This window comes from Ovis canadensis, chromosome 14 (assembly GCF_042477335.2).
Source record: "Ovis canadensis isolate MfBH-ARS-UI-01 breed Bighorn chromosome 14, ARS-UI_OviCan_v2, whole genome shotgun sequence".
NCBI lineage: Eukaryota > Metazoa > Chordata > Mammalia > Artiodactyla > Bovidae > Ovis > Ovis canadensis.
The window spans coordinates 39,104,122-39,125,346 of NC_091258.1; the positions used below are offsets into that span (position 1 = coordinate 39,104,122).

The 21,225-nt window shown below is 53.4% G+C and overlaps 2 protein-coding genes across 13 annotated transcripts in view; one reads left to right on the forward strand and one right to left on the reverse strand.

Annotated features, from left to right (window-relative positions):
• Nucleotides 1–4,660: 4,660 nt before the first annotated feature.
• Nucleotides 4,661–10,785, reverse strand: ZNF319 (zinc finger protein 319). Its single transcript, XM_069552897.1, has 2 exons — nt 10,504–10,785; nt 4,661–8,468 (listed from the first exon to the last, which is right to left on the reverse strand). Exon 2 carries the CDS (start codon nt 8,238–8,240, stop codon nt 6,480–6,482), a length of 1,761 nt encoding a protein of 586 aa, XP_069408998.1. The 5' UTR covers nt 8,241–8,468; nt 10,504–10,785; the 3' UTR covers nt 4,661–6,479.
• Nucleotides 10,786–10,818: 33 nt separating this feature from the next.
• Nucleotides 10,819–21,225, forward strand: part of USB1 (U6 snRNA biogenesis phosphodiesterase 1) — a 28,028-nt gene continuing 17,621 nt past the window's right edge. For 6 of the 12 annotated variants that reach the window (XR_011249075.1, XR_011249078.1, XR_011249074.1 and 3 more), the window contains exons 1-4: nt 11,508–11,701; nt 13,099–13,265; nt 15,932–16,115; nt 20,787–20,840. Coding sequence is in view for 7 of the 12 variants with exons in the window: in XM_069552898.1 (XP_069408999.1) it covers nt 11,604–11,701; nt 13,099–13,265; nt 15,932–16,115; nt 20,787–20,840 (503 nt within the window). In the remaining 5 variants the exon portion in view is untranslated. Of the gene's footprint in view, nt 11,428–11,476; nt 11,702–13,098; nt 13,266–15,931; nt 16,116–20,786; nt 20,841–21,225 lie in introns of those variants that run through there. The other 6 variants (XM_069552904.1, XM_069552901.1, XM_069552899.1 and 3 more) reach the window with 6 other exon arrangements.

Genomic DNA, 21,225 nt, shown 5'->3' on the forward strand with positions numbered 1-21,225 from the left:
AGCTCCAGGATCTTCCAAACACCATCCCACCTGTGGCCAGTCTACAAGGACAGGCCCAAATCAGGGTCAGTAGCCACCAAGCTCACAAAGTATTTGAACAGGACTTCTGACACTATGATCTGGGACTTCAGGGATCCACGAACCTTCCAAAATCATGTGCAAAGCCGTTGGTCCACTCACATGTGCATTTTCCATGGAAAATCTCCTTGTTTTCACTTGATTCTCAGGAGAGTCAGTGCCCACAAAGGTTAGGAAACCCTGACTTACATCCTCCTCATCACCTGCAGGTTGAAAAGTCCCACGAGATGGAGAGAGGCCACTGAGCCTGAACCATTGCCTCTATGCCCTTAAGTCCCCTCAGTCCCAGGGGGCTCTTTGCTCCTCATAAAGAGATTAGTTTAGAAATCCTCCCTGTGGCCATTGCCTTGGGGACAGCCCAGCTTCCATGGCCTCACCTCTAGGCCTTCCTGGCCTGACCCCAAGCCACAACCCAGGCCCTGGGCCTCAACGCACTACCCCAGCCCAAAACCCATCACCAGTCTCCTTGCTGTTCCAAACACTCAGAGTCTTGCCTGCCTCCTAACCCTTGGTCAAAGCCTTCCTTCCACGTGAAATGCTTTTGCCATCTCTTCCTACCCAAATCTCATCCTTTCTTCCAGGCAGGCTTCTCCCCAGTCTTCCCTTCTCCCCAGTTCTTCCCCAAGATTATGAGGACAGGAATCATAGCCTCTGGCCCACAGTAGGCTCTTGGGCAATACTGTATTTGCTGGCCGCCTCTCATCTGTCCAGTAGGATCTGGGACTCAGGAAGGGGGCCTGGGGCCTCCCAGAACCAACACAAGACCTGGATGAAATGAAACAACTCCTACAAAGTAATAGTTGTGTTTATTACCGAGTAACACACAAGACACATACTCTCACCCTGGGCCTGGCAATGGGGAGGATCGGGGATGGAGGAAGGGTCCTGGCTGAGGGAGGGTGGTGGGAGGGTCGAGGAGGACTCTTGCAGGTAGTATTTTGTACTGTATTCCAGCAGCTTTGATATTTTTGACCCTATCTTTTGATATACATGAAAACCTCAAAACTCTCTCATCCCAATTCCTACCTTCGTGCCCAGTTGCACCAGCTCGGGGTCTGGCAAACAGCAGGTGTTCAGTGATGCTTACAGATGAACAAAGGCAGGAATGGGGATGGACATGAACGCAGAGTGAAGAGGGAGATCCCAGAACCCCTGACCCACCCCTACCCCTCCCCTCGACCTCCTTTTCAAGGCCCTGTGAGGAGGCCTGGGCATTCCTGCCAGAATCTTTGTAGATCTATGAAAATCAATAGCAGCCAAGGCTTTTCCTAGAGGCATGACCTTCAAGGAACAAAGAAAGCACCGGCTTGAGGATGGGATGTGGAGCTTATCACAGGCGAGCCTGGGCCAGGCGAGGAGGCCTGGGCAACTCTCCAAGGTTTGAGCAGTTTGTGGTCCTCTCTGGGGCCTGCTCTGGAGAAGGGATGAAGTTGGGGGCTGGGAAGTCAGGCGAAGGCTCTGTATGGAGCTGCCTCTGCACAGATGGGAAGATGCGGAACGGTGGCTCCAATCACTCAAGGAGTTGAGAGCAGGCCAGAGGGCTGGCCACACCACGCCCCCCCACCCCCGCTGCTGGTTGAAGAGCTCTCCTGCTCCCCTGGCCAGCCCGGGTGCCAGCACCAGTCCCGGCCATTGTTCCCAGCTTCCTGGCCAGCAAAGAGTAGGTTGGAACCAGAGCCCCAAGCTCCAGTGGCTGGAGGTGGAGGCCTGTGAGGTTCAGAGCCTAGGACTGTCCTGCCCCACTGCTTATCCCCTGCCTGGCCCACCTGGCCCGCCCCCACAATTCCAGGCCTCTCTCATCATGAACTGTCTGACTCATCACGAAGACTCTGACTTCTCAAGGGTCAACACAAAGCAGATCCTCAGGTCTGCCCGGTATGAGGCTCCAACCAACTGGTAGGTAGGAAAGTGACAGTGGGTTTGGGGGGTGGTGGGGAAGGGTAAAGAGAACCCTGACACTCGGATGGGAGAGCGGGGCTTGCTCCCTTCTGCATCGGACCTCCCAGTCAGTCCTCTGCTTTCCTCAGTGACTGCTACATGTCCAACACTCCACATGGGTCATTTCATGGGACCCTCACCCTAAGCCCAGAAGAGAGTGTTACTGGCTCCATTTCACAGATAAAGAAAATAAGGCCCAGAAAGATTCACAAACCTCCCCAAAGCTTTGGTTCTTATGAGTGGCAGAGGCAGGACTCCAGCCAGGCTTAACTGTGGTGCTCTTAACCACGAGAGCACAGCAGGGCCACCACGGTTCATGGGCACAGACGCCACTCCTGGACAGCAGGGTCCTCTCCCACTGCTCCGCTGTGGGGCTGAGCACAGAGCCGGCCGCACAAAGTCAGCAAGATGGTGGGCTCCCTGGGAGAGTTGTCTGTGGTGATCCAGCCTGCCCTGGCAATGACTTTGAGGACCCAAGGGAATGTACACCCACCCAAGCCATGCAGGGGGAATTATTAACTCCAAAATGTGAAATTTATGTTAGTGTTTCTCTCTTTTTTTTTTTTTTTTGGCTGAGCCTTGAAGCATGCAGGATCCTTGACCAGGGATCAAACCCACGACCCCTGCAGCCAGTGTAAGCGCAGCAAACTACTGGACTGCCGAGGAAGTCCCTGTTAATCTCTCCCTCTCAGTCCTCTGGCTCTCATCCAGATGTCACCCCTCACCCCAAGGGACCACCCTCTCCCTACGCTGTCAGTGGCTGGGCAGAGAGAACGATAAGCCAGAAATTAGAGAAGAGAGTGCCTGGGACTTCCCTGGTGGTCCAGTGGCTAAGACTCTGCACTCCCAGGGCAGGGGGTTCCGGGGTTCAGTCCCTGGCCAGGGAACTACATGCCACACGCCACAACCAAGATCCAGCAATGTCAAATAAAACAAATAAATGTATTTTTTAAGAAAGAAGAAGGCAGTGCTAGTTTGTACCCCTAGCCATAATGTTGGACGTCTGCCCATGAAAATTCTGTGCTCTAAGGATGGAGTTAATGGAACACAGGAAACTGTGGGGTTCCTGGGTAGGTAGGTGGGAGAGGTTATCTGTGTGTGGTCAGGTACAGTGAAAGGCAGCTGCTTAAGCCAGTTTATGCTGTTTCTGTCAGTTACAACCAAGAGACCAGAATGAGGCAGGTGGGGGGGAGCAGACTGGAGCCCCGGAGAGGCAGGGAGGGGAAAGGGGGCCACAGGTTGATCCCGTCACCTTCCCAGATTCAGGTCTCTTAGGAGCCTCAGAGATCAGAGTCAACACCTCTGCTTCAGATGGAACTGAGGTCTCGAGAGGAGCGGAGCCTGCCTGGAGCACCTGCTATCAGAGCTCTAAGACCTGAACCCCCAGGCCAGGGCTCCATTTACTGCCCTGGCTTTGGCCCAGGTTGGAGCCCAGAGGCTGAGGGCCAGGTGGGAGCCCCACTGCTTTGTGAGAAATGGAATGGGAAAAGAAGAAACAAAAGTCATTGTGGTCTATGTGAGATCTGCCAGGGCTTCTCCTGCCCCTGGCACACACAGACCACCGTCTGTCCAGGAAGGGCAACCTGAAGCTATAAAGCACCAAACACAGGCCAGTGCTTTCTAGGAGTTTCTGCAGGTGGGTGGGCTTTGCCTAAGGTCATTCAGCTAGAAAGGAAGCCAGAATTTGAGCCTAGCAGACGCACAAGGGGCCCTGGGCATCATTGCTGAGAAGCAGACACCTGCAGGAAGGAACCACCCAACTTCTCAAGGGCAGGTCCCCCATGGCCACACACGGAGAGAAGCATGGAGTCCTGGTCACATCTTGGGTCCTCCAGCCTCGCCACTAAGCCTTCTGCAGCATTTTGAGTCCCCTGAAGCGGGGGCAGCTTCTGGTCCTCTTTTCTACCCTCACCTCCACTCTACCTTCAAGGCAGGGATCCTGCTGACCACACTTCACTAGCTCTCAGACCCCAGGCAGAGGTAGTTGCTTGTCCCTTCCTCTCCCCACCTCCACCCTTGCCTGTGAGAGGCAGAAGGAGCCCAAGTTGCAGTTGGCTCCCTGGGGGACAGGGATGGGGGCAGAAGAGGGGTTCAGGTAGGCTGAGATGGAGGTGGCTGGGTTGGACATGCGAAAGGATCACCCTGTGACAGGGTGCGTGGGAATGAGGCCAGAACGGGCCACCCTTGGGGGCAGGGCCCACAGGCTGCTCCAGGAAGTTCCTGGTTTTCCACTGGAGCCAAGCAAGCTCTCCTGCTTACCAGGCTCAGGCCCCAGCTTCTGACCACCCATGAGCTGCTGGTCCCTCAGTCCAGCTCCCTCTACAGTGGCTGTGGCAAAACCCCATAGAGGTCAAGAGGTTGCAGCCCGAGGGTTCCAGCATCGTCACAGCTTCCCCCCTGGGGAAGCTCCATATGCAACTCCACTTAACTCTCACAAGAGCCAAACAAGGCAAGTGTTAACCTCCCCGTTTTATAGACGAGGCAACTGAGGGCTTGCCCAAAGTCACATGACCAGAGTGTTCCAGACTCAGGATTGGAACCCAGCCTTAGATCCCAGTCTCCCTCTGGCCCCCCTAGCCTGCACACCACCCCCTCCCCATTGCCCAGCATCCCTCTGTGGAAGAATGACCAGCAGAAGCTGTGCTTTGGTCTGTAAAGGTCAATGTCTTTACTTCTAAAGCATACATTGGACTCACTATATATTAACATCAAAAGGGGCTATCTAAAATGGAGTCATTCTTTTAAAAACTCAAATCCTCACATTTTTAGATAAGATCCAAAATGACATGAAATTAAACTATACAATGTTATGAACAGTATAACAACTGCTTTTAGAAAGCAAAATGAAAGGAAAAAAAGAAAATGAGCACTTGGGACTGTTGTCAGCCTGGGTTCCATGTCTTTTGAGGCATTGTGACTAAGGCCAGCACCGAGGGGAAGGACTGCCCCTCTCTGCAGGCACAGGAAGGGAATCCAGTCAGAGGAGGTGGACGTGGGCTTTTCAGACTTCTGAAGGTGACAGCGGGACGAGGCAGGTCTCCCTGTTCCTCTGGGATTTTGGGGTGGGCACTGATTAAAGTCTCCTTTTAAGACCCACATCCTGGGAGGGGGCTAGGGAGAGGGCAGAGAGCGGGGTTCAGAAGAATCATTTTGACAGTAAACATCTTCTGGCCTTCTTGAGAAGAGCCCCAGCCATCAAGTGGTAACAGCTGACTCCCGCTGGTTTCCTTAACAACCCTCTCCCCCTGCTCACTCCCTATCCAGGACACCCAAGGCTCCATGAGCCCTGCGGGTAGCCGGAGACCTAGGGGTATCCTAAAAGGACCCGAGGGAGAACACTCTGGTCTTGGAAACAGCTGGATGTTGTCCAGAGCATCTTGGGAGCACAAGACCCCTGGAGTACAGGCCAGCAGCCAGACCGATGGGGGAGGGGGCCGGGGGCTGGGAGGGCACTGTGGGGTCAGAGGCATTCCCACGGTCCTTTTACCTCCCCTACCCCGGGTACCCAGACATAGTCTTGACCCTGAGGCAGGGCTGGGGTGAGCTGATTAGGGCCACGCCCTTGAGGCTTTGGTTCACACAATTTGATTCGAGTGAGGGAGTTACACTTGTTCTCATCCACTAGGAAGATGAAGGGCTTGGCCCTTCCTCCTCCTGGGCACCAGGGAGTCTAACAATCCCCTCCTTTCACATCAGCAGTTCTGTCTGGCTGAGGGCACATTCCCCACCTGCACTTGGAACTCTGCGGCAAAGGTGGGAGGGGCGCTTCTAAAACGCTGGGATGAGTCCTCGGTGCAAAGGCTGCCTGTCCTCCTTTTCCTAGGGACAGCACTGTTCCTGGCTGTCGGGGGAAGAGCTTCTCTGCCTCCTCCCTTCTGGCTGAGCCAATCGCTCTCCAAGCAGACCTGGCCCACAGGTGTGCAGTACTCCTGTGTGTCTCGCCTGTCAGAACCCTGGAGGGCGGGTTGCCCCTGGCTGAAGTTGACAGAGGGGCCTGGGCCTCACAGGTTGCCTTCCTGGCCCCAGGATTCCCTCCTGGAGTTAGCCTTCCCCTTTAAACAGCAACCTGAAGGGGGCCACTCTGCGCCCATGCCCTCGCGTGACCCTCCTCTTTCCTAACCTATCTGCTTTCTCTAGTGAGGCTGAAAGGTTTGGGAAGGTTGGGCTAGCACCACCCCCTCCTTGGGGTGGAGAGAGGACAGTTTGACTTCCAGCCTGGTTCCATTGAGAAAAGGGAGGCTGAGGTCTCTCAAGAGAGCGAATCATGTAAGGGGAAAGAGGTTTGTGGGATCAAGACCAGCCACGGCCACCTGCCTCCCCACCCCCTCCAGGCCGGTACCAGGGGTGCCAGGCACCCACACCCTCCACCTGCCCGGGTGCCCTTTCATCCTCACACCCAGGGCCAGGTCCGAGGATGGGCGCGAGGAGGCCGGGCCGGGCCCTGCAGGGGCCGCAGCGGGGACTCAGGGCAGGCAGGCGGCTACCTGGTAGGCGCCCTCGGCCGCGGCGGCCGCGGCGCTGTGCTGCGCGCTGTGCTCCTGCAGCAGGGCCACGTCCAGGAAGCGCTCGCCGCACCACACGCACTTGAACTGCTGCTCGCGGGCGTGCACGCCCTGGTGCTTGTTGAGGTGCTCGCGCTGCTTGAAGGCCTTGTCACAGTTGGGGCACTTGTAGGGCTTCTCGCCCGTGTGCACCCTCCGGTGCCGCTGCAGGTCGGAGGCGTACTTGAAGCGCTTGTCGCAGTCCGGGCACTTGAGCGGCTTCTCGCGGGCCGGGTCGCAGCGGTGCTGCACGAACTCGGAGGACGAGAAGAAGCGGCGCTCGCACAGGGTGCAGCGCAGGGGCTTCTCGGCCGCCGAGCAGTGGGCCAGCTGGTGCTTCTGCAGGGCCGAGGCCCGCTTGTAGGCCTTGTGGCACACTGGGCACTTGAAGGGCCGCTCGGCCGCACCCGGCAGGCACTTGTGCCGCAGCAGCTCGGCCGACTGGTCGAAGCCCTTCTGGCACACGGGGCACTTGAAGAGGGTCTCAAGGGTGTGCACGTGCTGGTGGTAGAGCAGGTGGCTGGGCTGCCCGAAGCCCTTCTCACACAGGCCGCACTTGAAGGGCTCCTCGGCCTTGTGCGTGCGCCGGTGCCTCATGAGCGCGTACTGCTGCTTGAAGCCCATGGGGCACAGGTCGCACTTGAAGGGCCGCTCGGCGCTGTGCGTGCGCTCGTGCTGCCGCAGGTCCGACGGCCGCTTGAAGGCCTTCTGGCACTCGCCGCAGCGGAAGGGCCGCTCCCCGCTCGGCGTGCATGGGTGCTGCAGCAGCTCCGACGACTCCTTGAAGTGCAGCTCACACACGTTGCAGCGGAACAGGTGGTGCTCGCCCGAATGCGCGTACATGTGACGCACCAGGTGCGAGCGGTGCTTGAAGGTCTTCTCGCACACCGCGCACTTGTACGGCCGCTCTGAGCTGTGCGTGCGCTTGTGGTGCACCAGATGGGACGACTGGCTGAAGCTCTTGTCGCACAGCGTGCACTTGTAGGGCTTCTCGCCCGTGTGGATGCGCTCGTGCCGCGAGAGCTCCGACAGGTGCTTGAAGGGCTTCTGGCAGATGGGGCAGCTGTAGGGCTTGTCGGCTGACTCCGCCGGGGCCACGGCAGGCGGAGGCGGGGGTGCCGGGGGCAGGGAGGGGGCGGCGGTGGCCTCGGGCTCGGCCGCCTCGGCGGGCTTGTAGGTCTTCTCGCAGATGGAACATTTCACAAGGCCCCCTGTGCCGCTGTGGGCGCTGTGGTGCTGCGCCAGGGACGTGAGCAGCGAGAAGCCCATCTTGCAGACGCCGCAGACGAAAGGTTTCTGCTCGGCCTGCACGCACTGGTGCTCCAGCAAGTCGGTAGCCTGGTGGAAGATTTTAAGACACTGCGTGCACTGGAACGAGCGGTCATGGCCCGCCAGGCACTGGTGCTCATGTGGACTGGACAGGTGCGCCAGGTCGTGACCGCACACACCACACTTGGGGCCCGGCTCCCCCGCGGCCTGCAGGGGCACGTGCTGCGGGGGCTGCAGGCCTGGCTCAGGCTGCAGGAGGATGCCATAGACCGCGCAGCCCAGCGGGTTCTCAGCCGTGCCTGGGGGCAGCGTGTGCTCCGCCAGGGCCGGCGGGGGTTCAGCATGGTGCTGCGGCTGTGGGGGCTGAGGCTGCTGCGGCTGCGTCTGCGGCGGCTGCTGCCAGCTCTCCGACATGCTTGGGAAGATGAAACAGGGTTTGGAGAGTAGTGGCTTCAGTTTCCCTGCTTAAGGTGACCCACACCAAAGAGAGAAGCTGCCCAGGATCAAGGGTGGAGGAGGACCTCGGACAAGGCACGGAGCTGGACTGGTCAGGAGGTCCAAGTCATTCACCAAGACAGACTACAAGGCTGTGCCTACAGGACGGGGGTCTTCGGGCAGGGTGCCAGGAGTGGCAGGGAGGCTCTGAAGAGAAGAAAGAAATCGTGAGCTTGAGGCAGAGACACACAGCTGTTCCCCGGGCCTCTCCCTGGTCTGCCTGCACTCACCACATTGACATAAAACACATCAGGGAAGTGAAGGGGGCTCTGGGCTGGGAGATCTTCACTTGCTGGCAAAGCAATTCCTCCAGTAACGGGGATAGTGGCTGTCTCTAGGCCCACCCATCCTCAGTTCCCCATCCCTTGGCCAGGCATCCCAGTCTCCCAGCTTACTGCCAACCCGCTTCCATTAGCTGTCTCACAAGTGACAGTCTGGGGTGATCTCCCCACAATACAAAGAAGTCACAAGTTCTGTTCATGCTCCCAGGAAAGAAGGAGGGAAAGACTGACCGGTGAGGGCCTTGGCGCACAAAACAAGAATTTTAATAACATAACCTTTTTTTATGTGTGTGCGAAACACTTCTTATTTGGAAGCCTAATACAGAAGATAGATAAAACCAGAGAAGCTCTGGTTGAGGCCTCCCTGTAGACCTGCCAGCTCCTCTCTGGTCACTGCCCTGAATTTCGACCTAGGACACAACTGCTCATAAGAACAGACTGTAGATCTAAAGGGCCAGACCTCCCAGATCTGAAGGCCCCTTAGTCAATCAATATTTAAAACACCTGCATGGAATGGAGGCCCATCTCAGAAAACTTCTCCTGTGAGGGGCTGGCCCATACCTCTCTCAATTGTCCCCAGGTCCTCCCCCCTGACTGTGCCTATTCTCTCTTCACACAATAAGGGGGATGATTTTGCAGGGACCTGAGCCAATGCCTGATGAGGATGAGACCCACAGACCCACACAGCCTTGATGGCTACTTGGCAGAAGTTCCCCAGGCTAGTCATCTCCCAGAGCACCAAAAAAAAAAAAAAAAAGCCTTAAATCCTCTTAATATGATATAGTGTCAAGGCTTGCAGGAAATGTAAGCAATTTTGAGTTTGCCTCTGCAATGTGGGATGTAGCATGCTAACCATCCCTGTCACCTTTCCGGAGACAACCCTGTTCCCTTGCTCCAAGTCTGTAACACTGGATAATCCATGGAAAGTAAAGACCACCCAGCCCAAGCAAATCTCTAACTCACCACTTTGTGGCAGCATAAGGTAATGACAGCGAGAGGGAGGAACTTTTAGAATCAGATGCAACCCGCTTTCAGGTTCCCAGCTCCTCTGCTTCTAACATTGAAAAGTTTCTAAGTTTTCTCCCGATGAAAAGAGTAGGAAGGGGATGCCTACACAAGCCAGCCTGGCCTCTAACTGTTCTGCCAAAGAAACGTAAGAGTCAGGCTAAAAACTGTCAGCCTCAGCATCTTTCCGGGAAGGGAAGAAGTGAAGAAGCTGCTGCTCCGAGTGGAGGCAGCAGGTTGCATGAGCCAGCAGGTACCGAAGCCTCCCCAGGAAAGAGAGAAGCAGGACTTCTCTGAGCCTGGTCTAGGTCAGACTGCGCCAACCCAGCTGTTTTTTGTTTTTTTTTGTTTGTTTGTTTTCTCCTGGCATGAATGGCTCCCAGACCCAGGGTCCCCAGCCCCGGGCCCCCAGGTCCGCTGCCCATTCCGGCCCCCCCACTCCAGGAAGGTGCGGTCAGGAGGCCTCTCTGATCACTCAGCAAAGAGGATGAGAGACTAGGGTTAGGGAGGCACGGGGAGGCCCCCACCTGCGCCCCACCCCAGCCCTTCCTCTTCCTTGGGAAACCAACCGAATGAAAGCCGATCACCTCCCCGCCGGCACTGCCCGCCGGCCCAGCTGGGCTGCCTCCTGTCAGCCCTTGCCGGGAAATGGCCAGGACGCTGCGGCCCCGGCGCCGGACCTGCGGGCGAGTGGGCCCGAAAAAGGGCCCAGGGCTGCAGGCCAGGCCCGGGAGGTAGCTGCGTGTCGAGGTCGGCCTGGGCCGCCCAAGAGCTCAGGAGGCCGCCGGGTCGGGCCGGAGGTGGGGTTGGGGGGGTACTGCCGGGCCAGCTGGGGAAGGGGTGCGGCGGGCGCGGGAGTGGCCCCCAGACGCGGCCCCGGGCGCCCCGCCGCTCACCTGCTCCGGGCCGCCCGCGGGGTCAGGCGCGGGGCGAGTGGCGACTGGCTGCTCTCTCAGCCGCCCCTTTATTCCGACTCCATCCGCGGCAGCGCGGCCTACGCGCGCTGCCAATCCCCGGCCTCGCGTAGCGGCGGCTGCCGGCCCGGGGGCGGGGAACGGGCTAGCGGCGGCCGGAATCGAGGAAGCGACGTGCGCGGCCGGGATAGCGGGGCCGGGGCGGAGGAGCGCCGGGAGGGCGGGCGGACGGAACGATGGCCTTGCAGAGACCGGCGGACAGGCGGGCGGCGCGGGGGCCAGGGAGGCGGGGCCGGGGGAGGAGCGGCAGCCCGGGCGGCGGCGGCTGCGGGAGGAGCGGGCGGCACGCAGCGAGGCCGCCCCCTGCCGGGGACCCCGCGGCCGGGCCGGGTCGGACAGCCGGACGCGCTGGGTGGCTCTTCGGTCGCTCGGCCGGCACGTCTCAGCTGACCCAGGAAGGGCGCTCTGCTTCCGACCACTCTACTCGGCCTTAGGGGAGCGAGTTCCCAGGGCCCAGCCAACGGCCCGACCCCTGAGCCTGAGAGGAGAGCCCTCCTAGACCCTCTGATCTTCTGGAACGGACCCGCCTCTGACTGTTCAGCTCGCTCTTAGGGAAGGGGGCCCCCCGGAGCTCGGACTTTGGGCGGGGCTTGGGGAAGGGGCCCCGGGACCTCTAATTCCTGTCCGGACGACTAGGGCAAGGATCTCCGCTGGCTCTAGGGCTCTGACCTCTGACCCAGGGACCATCGGCTGCCGGGAGGTCCCGAGTTGCTGCAGACTGAGCAGCGGACAGAGAGAGGTCAGGACTCAGAGAGATCTCTGAAATGGGCACACGGAGGATGGCCGTGCCAGGAGGCTCCAAGGGAGCGGTCAAAGCGAGGCGAGCGGGCACGCAGCGTGGCCTGGGTGGGTACAATCTTTGCTCCTGTCCTGCCGGGCCCCGCCCCCGCCCCCCGCCCCGAGGCGGTGCTAATTTGTGTCCCGCCCCCGGGAGAGCACTTCCGGCACAGAGGAATTCCGGGTGGGGTGAGATTGCTTGCCGACCCTCTGTGCGGTCGTGAAGGTGGGTGACGGGGTTCCTCATGAGTGCGGCGCCCCTCGTGGGCTACAGCAGCAGCGGCTCCGAAGATGAGGCCGAGGCCGGGGACCGGGTTCGGCCGGGGGCTGAAGGCCGCAGTCGGTGAGGAGCGAGGAAGTCTTTCTGGGGAAGGGTGATTGGAGAGGGTCCGGAGCTGCTCTCGAGGGAAGGAAAAGGGGCACGGGGTGAGGGGGGCGGGTGGGGGGAAGGAGGACCAGACAGAGCCTCGGTGTGCCCCCACCTGGCTGGGTCAAGGTTAGGAGGCAGGAAACGGGGTGGGTTTGGGTCCAGCCTCGGGCGCCTGCCCACTCTGTCTCCTGGCACGCACCACTGTACCACCCCAGGTCTGTTTCCTCATTTGGAAAGTGTTTTCTTTAATCTGATAAATATTCATGGAGTACTCTCTCTGCGCCAGGCTGGGAACTGGGGACTCAGCAGTGAGCAAAGTAGGAAGTCTCCTACTTTGTGGAGGAGCTTCGGTTCTTAATTGCCAGGCCTGGTACCTGCTGAGTGCTTTTCCAGCAGCACTTTCGTTCATCTTACTTTATGGATGAGGAAACGGGAGGTCCACAGAGAGCATATTACTTGCCTAAGACCACAGAGCTAGGAAGTGTCACTCTGGCTCAGGCCTGTCCAGTTCAGTTCAGTTCACTTGCTCAGTCGTGTCCGACTCTGCAACCCCATGAATCTCAGCACACCGGGCCTCCCTATCCATCACCAACGTCCGGAGTTTACCCAAACTCATGTCCATCGAGTCAGTGATGCCATCCAGCCATCTCATCCTCTGTCGTCCCCTTCTCCTCCTGCCCCCAATCCCTCCACATATCACCACCTGCTCCTTTGTTTCTCATGGGGACCAGGTTCCTAGAAAGTCTGCTTCCAGGAGTTATTCACTCAGTTGTGTCTGATGCTTTGCAACCCCATGGACTGCAGCACCCCAGGCTTCCCTGTTCTTCACCATCTCCCCAAGCTCGCTCAAACTCATGTCCATTGAGTCGATGATGCCATCCAACCAACTCATCCTCTGTCATCCCCTTCTCCTTCCACCCTCAATCTTTCCCAGCACCAGGGTCTTTTTCAATGAGTCAGCTCTTCACATCAAGTCGCCATAGTATTGGAACTTTAGCTTCAGCATTAGTCCTTCCAATGAATATTCAGGGTTGATTTCCTTTAGGATTGGCTGGTTTGATCTCCTTGCAGTCCAGGAGACTTTCAAGAGTCTTCTCCAGTACCACAGTTTAGAAGCATCAATTCTTCAGCACTCAGCCTTCTTTAACGTCCAACTCTCACATCTGTACATGACTACTGGAAAAACCATAACTTTGTTGGGAGACATCAATGAAAGAGTGTTGGGGAAAGAGCTTTGTGGTTATCTAATGGCACTTGGTGAGAAATAGACATGCAGAGTCACCCTGTACAAGGGGTTACCACTTTCCTCATGTGTACAGACAGAGAATGTAGGAAGCTAACTGGGCTTATTTTCTTCTTTCCTCTTGCAGGGGCCAGAGCCCCCTTCCCGGCCAGAGGTTGCCAGTACCCGACAGTGTGCTGCACATGTTTGCCGGCACTGAGGAGGGGCCTGTGGATGATAGTGCACAACACGGGGGCCGGGTGCGCACCTTTCCCCATGAGCGTGGCAACTGGGCCACCCACATCTACGTGCCTTGTAAGTAATGCCTGAGAGACACGTGGCTGACACTGACAAGGTGCCTCTTATGGGAGGAAGCTGGCCCCAACCAGGAGGAAGCCAGAAACCTCAGCTTCTGACACTGGTAGTGAGAAGGAGATCAACTCAACAGAGAGAGGGCGAGCTTCAAGAACTAGGGAATTTTTCTGTTACACTTGATTTTAGTTTTGAATTCATTGCCTGAAATATATATATATATTTTTTATTAACCCGGTGTATACTGTTCTCTCTGCTCGTGGAGATGTGGCCACAGGAGGGTCTAGGGCAGAGTGTCAAGGCCATCGCAGAGTGTAACTGTTGCTAGTACTTTGTTTCTAAGAGGGCTGTAGGTGTGCTGGCTTCAAGTCCCCACCCTAGCCCTGATGAGTGAGTGGCAGGCAGAAAAAGCCCAGGCTTCGGAGTCTGACCTCACTCCACTACCTGCTACTCTGGGTGCCCCTTAGTTAAGTTGCTAGACTTCTCAGAGCCCCACTTTCCTTATCTCTAAAATGGGGACAGTAGTAATACCTATATGGGGACAGTAAAACACCTCGAGGACTTCTGTGACAATTAAATGAGATCATCAATGTCAAGTTCTTAGCACAATATATAGAGTACGTGGAGGCTCTTACTGCTTTGTGTTAGATCAGGTAAATTCTTAGAACCTCCATTTCCCCATCCACAGAATGGGAATGATTCTCTATATTCCCTATTCCACTGGAAGTGAAGTGAAGTCACTCAGTTGTGTCCGACTCTTTGTGACCCTGTGGACTGTAGCCTACCAGGCTCCTCTGTCCATAGGATTTTCCAAGCAAGAGTACTGGAATGGGTTGCCATTTCCTTCTGCAGAGGATTTTCCCGACCTAGGGATCAAACCCAGGTGTCCTGCATTGTAAGCAGACGCCTTACCATCTGAGCCACTAGGGAAGTCCTGAAGTGAAAGTCACTCAGTTGTGGCATTTCCATTCCACGGGGCATTTGGGCAAATTGAGTAACTCATCAGGTGTGAGCAGATTGTTAACCATGGAGCTCTAGTCATATAAAAAGATCTGTGAACATACAGTGGTGTCTTTCTTGTGTTTTTTGTTTTTCTGAACAATTAGGAACATTCTACATGTCTGTCAGGAGATTCTAGATGGCTAATAAATGTCTGATTAAAGAAATGCCCTGTTTCTAATCTAAGGCTGGGTTACTGTGGAGCCATAATCATGAGCTTGCCTTCTGTAATGAGAGGAAGGCCATCCAACATGTAGTGTTACATGGAGAAAGCTCGGGGAAGAACTGCATGCCCTCATCTTCTCTAACAAATAAAATATATACATTGGCACAGCACTGAGAAAAGCTGTGGAAATAAGCATCATGTTTGACAGTCTTTGTCTCTAGAGTAGTGGTCTTGAATGTGGGGTATGTGCCCTGAGGGAGAGATCAAGGTAGAAAGAAAAGCATTAAGACTTTTTAATGTATTTCTCTTTGTCTCATCTTTTTAAGTTTCTACTCTTCAGAGTGTACATTTTATAACATGATTTTGCAGCAGAGTGCATGTTTGTAATTTATATAAATGCACATTGACTATAGGTATGTGTGCAAGCTCGTTTGACTAACGGCATGTGTGATCACAGTAGTTTGGATTCCCCTGCTTTAGATGTGGACTTCGAGGACCCTTGCTTTCTCTGTCACATATTTCTCTTTTTACTCGAATTCTTTTCAAAACGCATATGTATGTATATGGTTCAGTTCAGTTGCTCAGTCGTGTCCACCTCTTTGTGACCCCGTGGCCTGCAGCACGCCAGGCCTCCCTGTCCATTGCCAACTTCCGGAGCTTACTCAAACTCATGTCCATTGAGTCAATGATGCCATCCAACCACCTCATCCTCTTCTGTCCCTTTCTCCTCCTGCCTTCAATCTCTGCCAGCATCAGGGTCTTTTCAGATGAGTCAGTTCTTTGCAACAGGTGGCCAAAGTATTGGAGTTTCAGCTTCAGCATCAGTCCTTCCAATGAATATTCATGGTTGATTTCCTTTAGGATGAACTGGTTGCATCTCCTTGCAGTCCAAGAGACTCTCAAGAGTCTTCTCCAACACCACAGTTCAAAAGCATCAGTTCTTCGGCGCTCAGCTTTCTTTACAGTCCAACTGTCACATCCATACATGACCACTAGAAAAACCATAGCTTTGACTAGACGAACCTTTGTTGGCAAAGTAATGGCTCTGCTTTTTAATATGCTGTCTACGTTGGTCATAACTTTTCTTCCAGGGAGCAAGCTATATGTGTATTCTATAACCATAAATACATATTAAAATATGATTAGAATACATAGACATTGGCTGGGCTTCCCAGGCACCTCAGTGGTAAGGAATCCACCTGCCAGTGCACGAGACGCAGGTTGGATCCCTGGGTTGGGAAGATCCCCTGGAGAAGGAAATGGCAACCTGCCCCAGTAGTCTTGCCTGGAAAATTCCATGGACAGAGGAGCCTGGCAGGCTGCAGTCCATGGGGTCGAAGAGTCGGACACAACTTAGCGACTAAACAACAACAACAAGATGTTGGCTGCCCTCAAAGTAACTTTCTCCTAAAACCTAGAATAACAAAAGCCTTTCTCTGCTCCTGGCCATCATGTGGCCATCCTGCTAAGAGAATGGCCCTCCCTCTCCACTCTTTCCCTCCAGACGAAGCCGGGGAGGAGTTCCTGGACCTGCTTGACGCACTGCTGTGCCACGCGCAGACATACGTCCCCCGGCTGGTGAGGATGGAAGCCTTCCACCTCAGCCTGTCTCAGAGCGTGGTTCTGCGCCACCACTGGATCCTCCCCTTCGTGCAGGCTCTGAAAGACCGAGTGGCCTCCTTCCAGAGGTGAGTGTCCTGTGCTTCTCTCTGCCTCTCCTCTCCTTCCCCTCCAAGGCTCCTCTTCCCATCCCAAGTTCCCATGGGGATGGACCTGTGGGATGGTGTTACCCCAGCAAGCAGGCCAGACCTAAAGGCTAGCGCACTGAGTATCTCCCAGAGCTGCGCCCTGTACACGTCATCCCGTGTGACTTTGAACCCGTAAGATGTATATAGATAAGAAGAGACTTATTACAGGTATTGGCTTATGCAGTTACGGAGGCCAAGAAGCCCACTGTCTGCCATCTACAAGGAGAGAACCAGAGGAGCTGGTTTTGTAATTCAATTTGATTTCAAAGTCCTAAAATAACAGGGGACTGGTGATGTAAGTCCTAATACGAGCCTGAAAGCCTGAAAACCAGGAGTGCTGATGTCAGAGGGTAGGAGAAGATCAGTGTCTCAATTCATGCAGGGAAGGGGAGTTTGTCCTTCCTCTGCCTTTCTGTTCCATTCAGGCCCTCAGCACGTTGGATAATACCCACCTGTTGAGGAAGGCCGTTTGCTTTACTCAGTTCATCAGTTCAAATGTCCGTCTTTCCAGAAACACCTCACAGACAAACCCCAAGATAATGGCTTACCAACTCTCTGGGCATCCCTTAGATCAGTCAGGTTAACGCTTCTCGACTTGACACTTCCGTGCATCTTCTTAAACCATACTTAATCTCTAAATGAAGACTACAGCAAGGCCATAACTCTGCCTAACATGATACAACGTCCATTGTGCTTCTGAAAATGCACTAGTCCCTTTCCCAGAAGCGGGGGTAAGGTTCTTGAGCAATGTTTTTGCTCTTCTAATCACCCCTAACTTGAATGTGTACACGCATACTCAGTCGTGTCCAACTCTTTGTGACCCCATGGACTGTAGCCCGCCAAGTTCCTCTCTCCATGGCATTTCTCAGGCAAGAATACTGCAGTGGTTTGCCATCTCCTCCTCCAGGGGATCTTCCCAACCTAGGGATCAAACCTGTGTCTCCTGCATTGGCAGGTGGATTGTTTTACCACTGAGCCACCTAGGAAGCTCATAACTTGAATACAGTTAGCAACACTTAAATACTAAAATAAAGTCATTACATCTTATATTATGTGATAAGGGAGTAAGAAGAAAACAAAGATATTTGCTTAATATATGTACAGGCAAGTCTTGTTTTATTATGTTTTACTGACAGCATTTTTTAACAAACTGAAGGTTTGTGGCAGCCCTGCATTGAGCAAGTCGGTCAGCATCACGTTCCAGTATTTGCTCTTGTGTCTATCATATTTTGGTAATTCTTGCAATATTTCAAACTTTCTCATTATCCCTATATTTGTCATAGTGATATTTGACGTTATTATAATTGTTTTGGGGTGCCAGGAGCCACACCCATATAAGAGGGCAGACAGTTGATAAATGTGAATGTTCCCCCGCATCTCTCTCCCTCCCCTTGGGCCTCCCTATTCCCTGAGATACAACAGTATTGAAATTAATAACCTTATGCTAGCCTCTGAAGTGTTCAAGTGAAAGGAAGGGTCATGTGTCTCTTACTTTAAATTAAAAGCCAAAAATGATTAAGCCTAGTGAGGAAGGCAGGTCAAAAGTGGAAGGAGACTGGAAGGCCTCTTGTCCCTGTTAGCCAAGTTGTGACTGAAAAGGGAAAGTTCTTGAAGGAAATCAAAAGTGTTCCTCCAGCGAATGCAGGAACAATAAAGCAAAAGAGCCTGGAGAAAGTTTTAGTGGTCTGGACAGATGATGAAACCGGCCACAGCATTCCCTTCAGCCAAAGCCTGATTCAGAGCAAGGCCCTAACTCTTCAATTCTGTGAAGGCTGAGAGAGGGGAGGAAGCTGCAGAAAAGTCTGAAGCTGACAGAGGTCGGTTCATGAGGTTTAAGGTAAGAAGCCATCTCCATAACATGAAAGCGTGAGATGAAGCTGCAAGTGCTGATGTAGATGCTGCCGCAAATTACCCAGAAGATCTAGCTAAGATCATTAATGAAGGTGGCCACACCAAGCAACAGATTTTTCAGTGTAGATGAAAGAGCCTTCTATTGGAAGAAGATGCCAGCTAGGATTTTCATAGCCTGAAAGGGGGTGTCAGAGCTTAGCTTCACAGCTTCATAGACCAGGCTGACTTTCTTGTTAGGGGCTAATACAGTTGGTGATTTTAAGTTTAATCCAATGCTCATTTGCTATTTCAAAAATCCTAGGGCCCTTAAGAATTATGCTAAATCTACTCTGCTGATGCTCTGTTAATGTAACAACAAAGCCTGGATGCCAGCACATCTGTAGACAACCTGGTTTACTGAATATTTCAAGCCCACTGTTGAGACATCGAGCTCAGAAAAAAGATTCCTATCAAAATATTACTGCTCAGTGACAATGCACCTGGAGACCCAAGAGCTCTGATAGAGATGTGAAAGTGAAGTCGCTCAGTCGTGCCCGAATCTTAATGACCCCATGCACTGCAGCCTACCAGGCTCCTCCGTCCATGGGATTTTCCAGGCAAGAGTACTGGAGTGGGGTGCCATCGCCTTCTCTGCACTTTAGTGAAGTATTCACTTTATTGCCTTGTTCTAGATCCAAACTCACAGTGTCCCTGAGGTGTCCTGTATTTATACTCACAGATGTATTCATAAAATAAGGAAATTCTCGTGATGATTACAGTCCTCATTGCTGTAACTGGTCACATGATCGCAGCTGATATTCACAGTTACCTTCTGCTTCCTAGCTCTCTATTCCCTTTGCCTTTGGCAAACACCTCAGGTGGTTATGGTTCTTTACCTGGGGTAGCGACCCAAACCTTTATTTCTGAAGCGTCTGGGCCATACTAGTGCTGCTTGCGTTGGCCGTGTACTTTTCCACTGGCCGGAGTCAGTGGGCATGGTTAATACTAAAAGATCTAACAGCAGATCTCTTGTATCCCAGGTGTCCTCTGCCTTATCTCCATCATGGAGTTCTAGTCCAGTTTCCCCTTGGTAGTCAGGATCAAGGACCCCAGCCAGCACTGGAACTCTTTGTTGATTCAAAGGTACAGGAGCCCAAAGTGGGAAGTCTTGTTTTAAAAAATATCATTTATTTGGCTGTACCGTCTTAGTTGCGGCATGTAGGATTAGTTCCCCAACCAGGAATCAAACCCTGGCCCCCTGCACTGGGAGTGTGAAGTCTTAGCTACTGGACCACCAAGGTGGCAAGTCTCAACTTCCAGTTCAATGAAAGCACTATGTCTCCTGTGGGAAGTATTCCTCCCTCTGGAACTAAGACCTCTGGGCTATCAGAGCATGAAGTTGTGGGAACAGAAAGTAAACATTTTGCTAATGGATCACTCATATTAGTGGTTCCACTCCCATTTCCACCCCTTGATTCCTGGCCCCGTGAATCCTGGCTACGGGAGAATCAGCACCATATGTGTCTGCTGATTCAGAGCAGATGCAGATAGCGTGGGTTCTGTTATAGAATAAAGTAAATGAAAAGTAATAGTCACTCAGTTGTGGTCGATTCTTTGCAACCCCATGGACTGTAGCCTGCTAGGCTCCTCTGTCCATGGAATTTTCCAGGAAAGAATATTGGAGTGGGTTGCCATTCCTTTCTCCAGGGGATCTTCCCAACTCAGGAGTCAAAGCCGTGTCTCCTGCATTGCAGGTGGATTCTTTACCATCTAAGCAACCAGGGAAGCCCTGGAGAATACTGGAGTGGGTAGCTCCAGGGGATAGTCCCAACCCAGGAATCCCGCATTGCAGGCAGCTTCTTTACCATCTGAGCTACATGGGAAGCCCCCTGTTGTTGCTTAGCCGGGGTCAGAATTGTCTTTTTTTTTTTAACCTACAAGGAAAAAATTGGCCCTTCAGTTCAGTTCAGTTCAGTCGCTCAGTCGTGTCCGACTCTTTGCAACCCCATGAATCGCAACACGCCAGGCCTCCCTGTCCATCACCAACTCCTGGAGTTCACTCAGACTCACGTCCATTGAGTCAGTGATGCCATCCAGCCATCTCATCCTCTGTTGTCCCCTTTTCCTCCTGCCCCCAATCCCTCCCAGCATCAGAGTCTTTTCCAATGAGTCAACTCTTCCAATGTGGTGGCCAAAGTACTAGAGTTTCAGCTTTAGCATCATTCCTTCCAAAGAACACCCAGGACTGATCTCCTTTAGGATGGACTGGTTGGATCTCCTTGCAGTCCAAGGGACTCTCAAGAGTTGTCTCCAAAGCCACAGTTCAAAAGCATCAATTCTTCAGTGCTCAGCTTTCTTCACAGTCCAACTCTCACATCCATACATGACTACTGGAAAAACCATAGCCTTGACTAGATGGACGTTTGTTGGCCCTTAAGTCATCTATTAACACCAACCTGATGATGTCTTTCTCAGTTCCCATCAGTAAAGCTGAGATAGTCTCAAATTGCTTATCAAAATCAACTGTTCTTAATAAAGTAAAATTTTTGCTAGCATCTGAATGAAGCTATGGGTTACTTGGACTCAGCGATTATTTAAGGTCTTGCCCAGCTCCTGTATTTTAGGGTTGAGTTTACCACCTGTATACAGGAAGGACAGTACTACATGTGAAATGAGTTAACTATAGTTTCAAAGTGATGTTTTTTAATATATAAACTGTTTTCTCTAAAAATATTTTTCTTATCATTTTTCCTGAAATGCAGTTCTTCTTCTGAATTTCAGATTCTGCTTTACTGCCGACCAGATAAAGATTTACACCAATCAAGAGAAAACCAGGTGGGTCTCCCTGTTCTGCCCCCAGTTGTTCCCAGAAGAGGATTCTTTGCAGTAAAGACTTGAAGGGGGCCTTGTCTGTCTCATTTTTTGGTTTGTTTGTGTTTTAACCAGCTCTATGACTACCAAGGCAGTTGTCCCCAAATCTGAACCTTTCATTAAGAAAAATAACTCCGGGAGCATGAGAGGAGGAGCAGAGGTAGAGATTAACATCTTGGTTTAGTGGGAAAAGCCTGAGACTCAAAACAACCCTGGGTGCCTGCCCAGCTGTCTCCAATTTAACATTGAGCTCATACCTTCAACCTCTGTGACCTGCAATTTCCAAGCTGTCACAGGCATGCCCGGACACATCTATCAATGGGCAGTTGTGAGGCTCAATGAGTTTTAT

Excerpts from the sequence above, each read along its gene's own strand:
- ZNF319 (XM_069552897.1), bottom strand. The coding sequence starts at position 8,240 with ATGTCGGAGAGCTGGCAGCAGCCGCCGCAGACGCAGCCGCAGCAGCCT.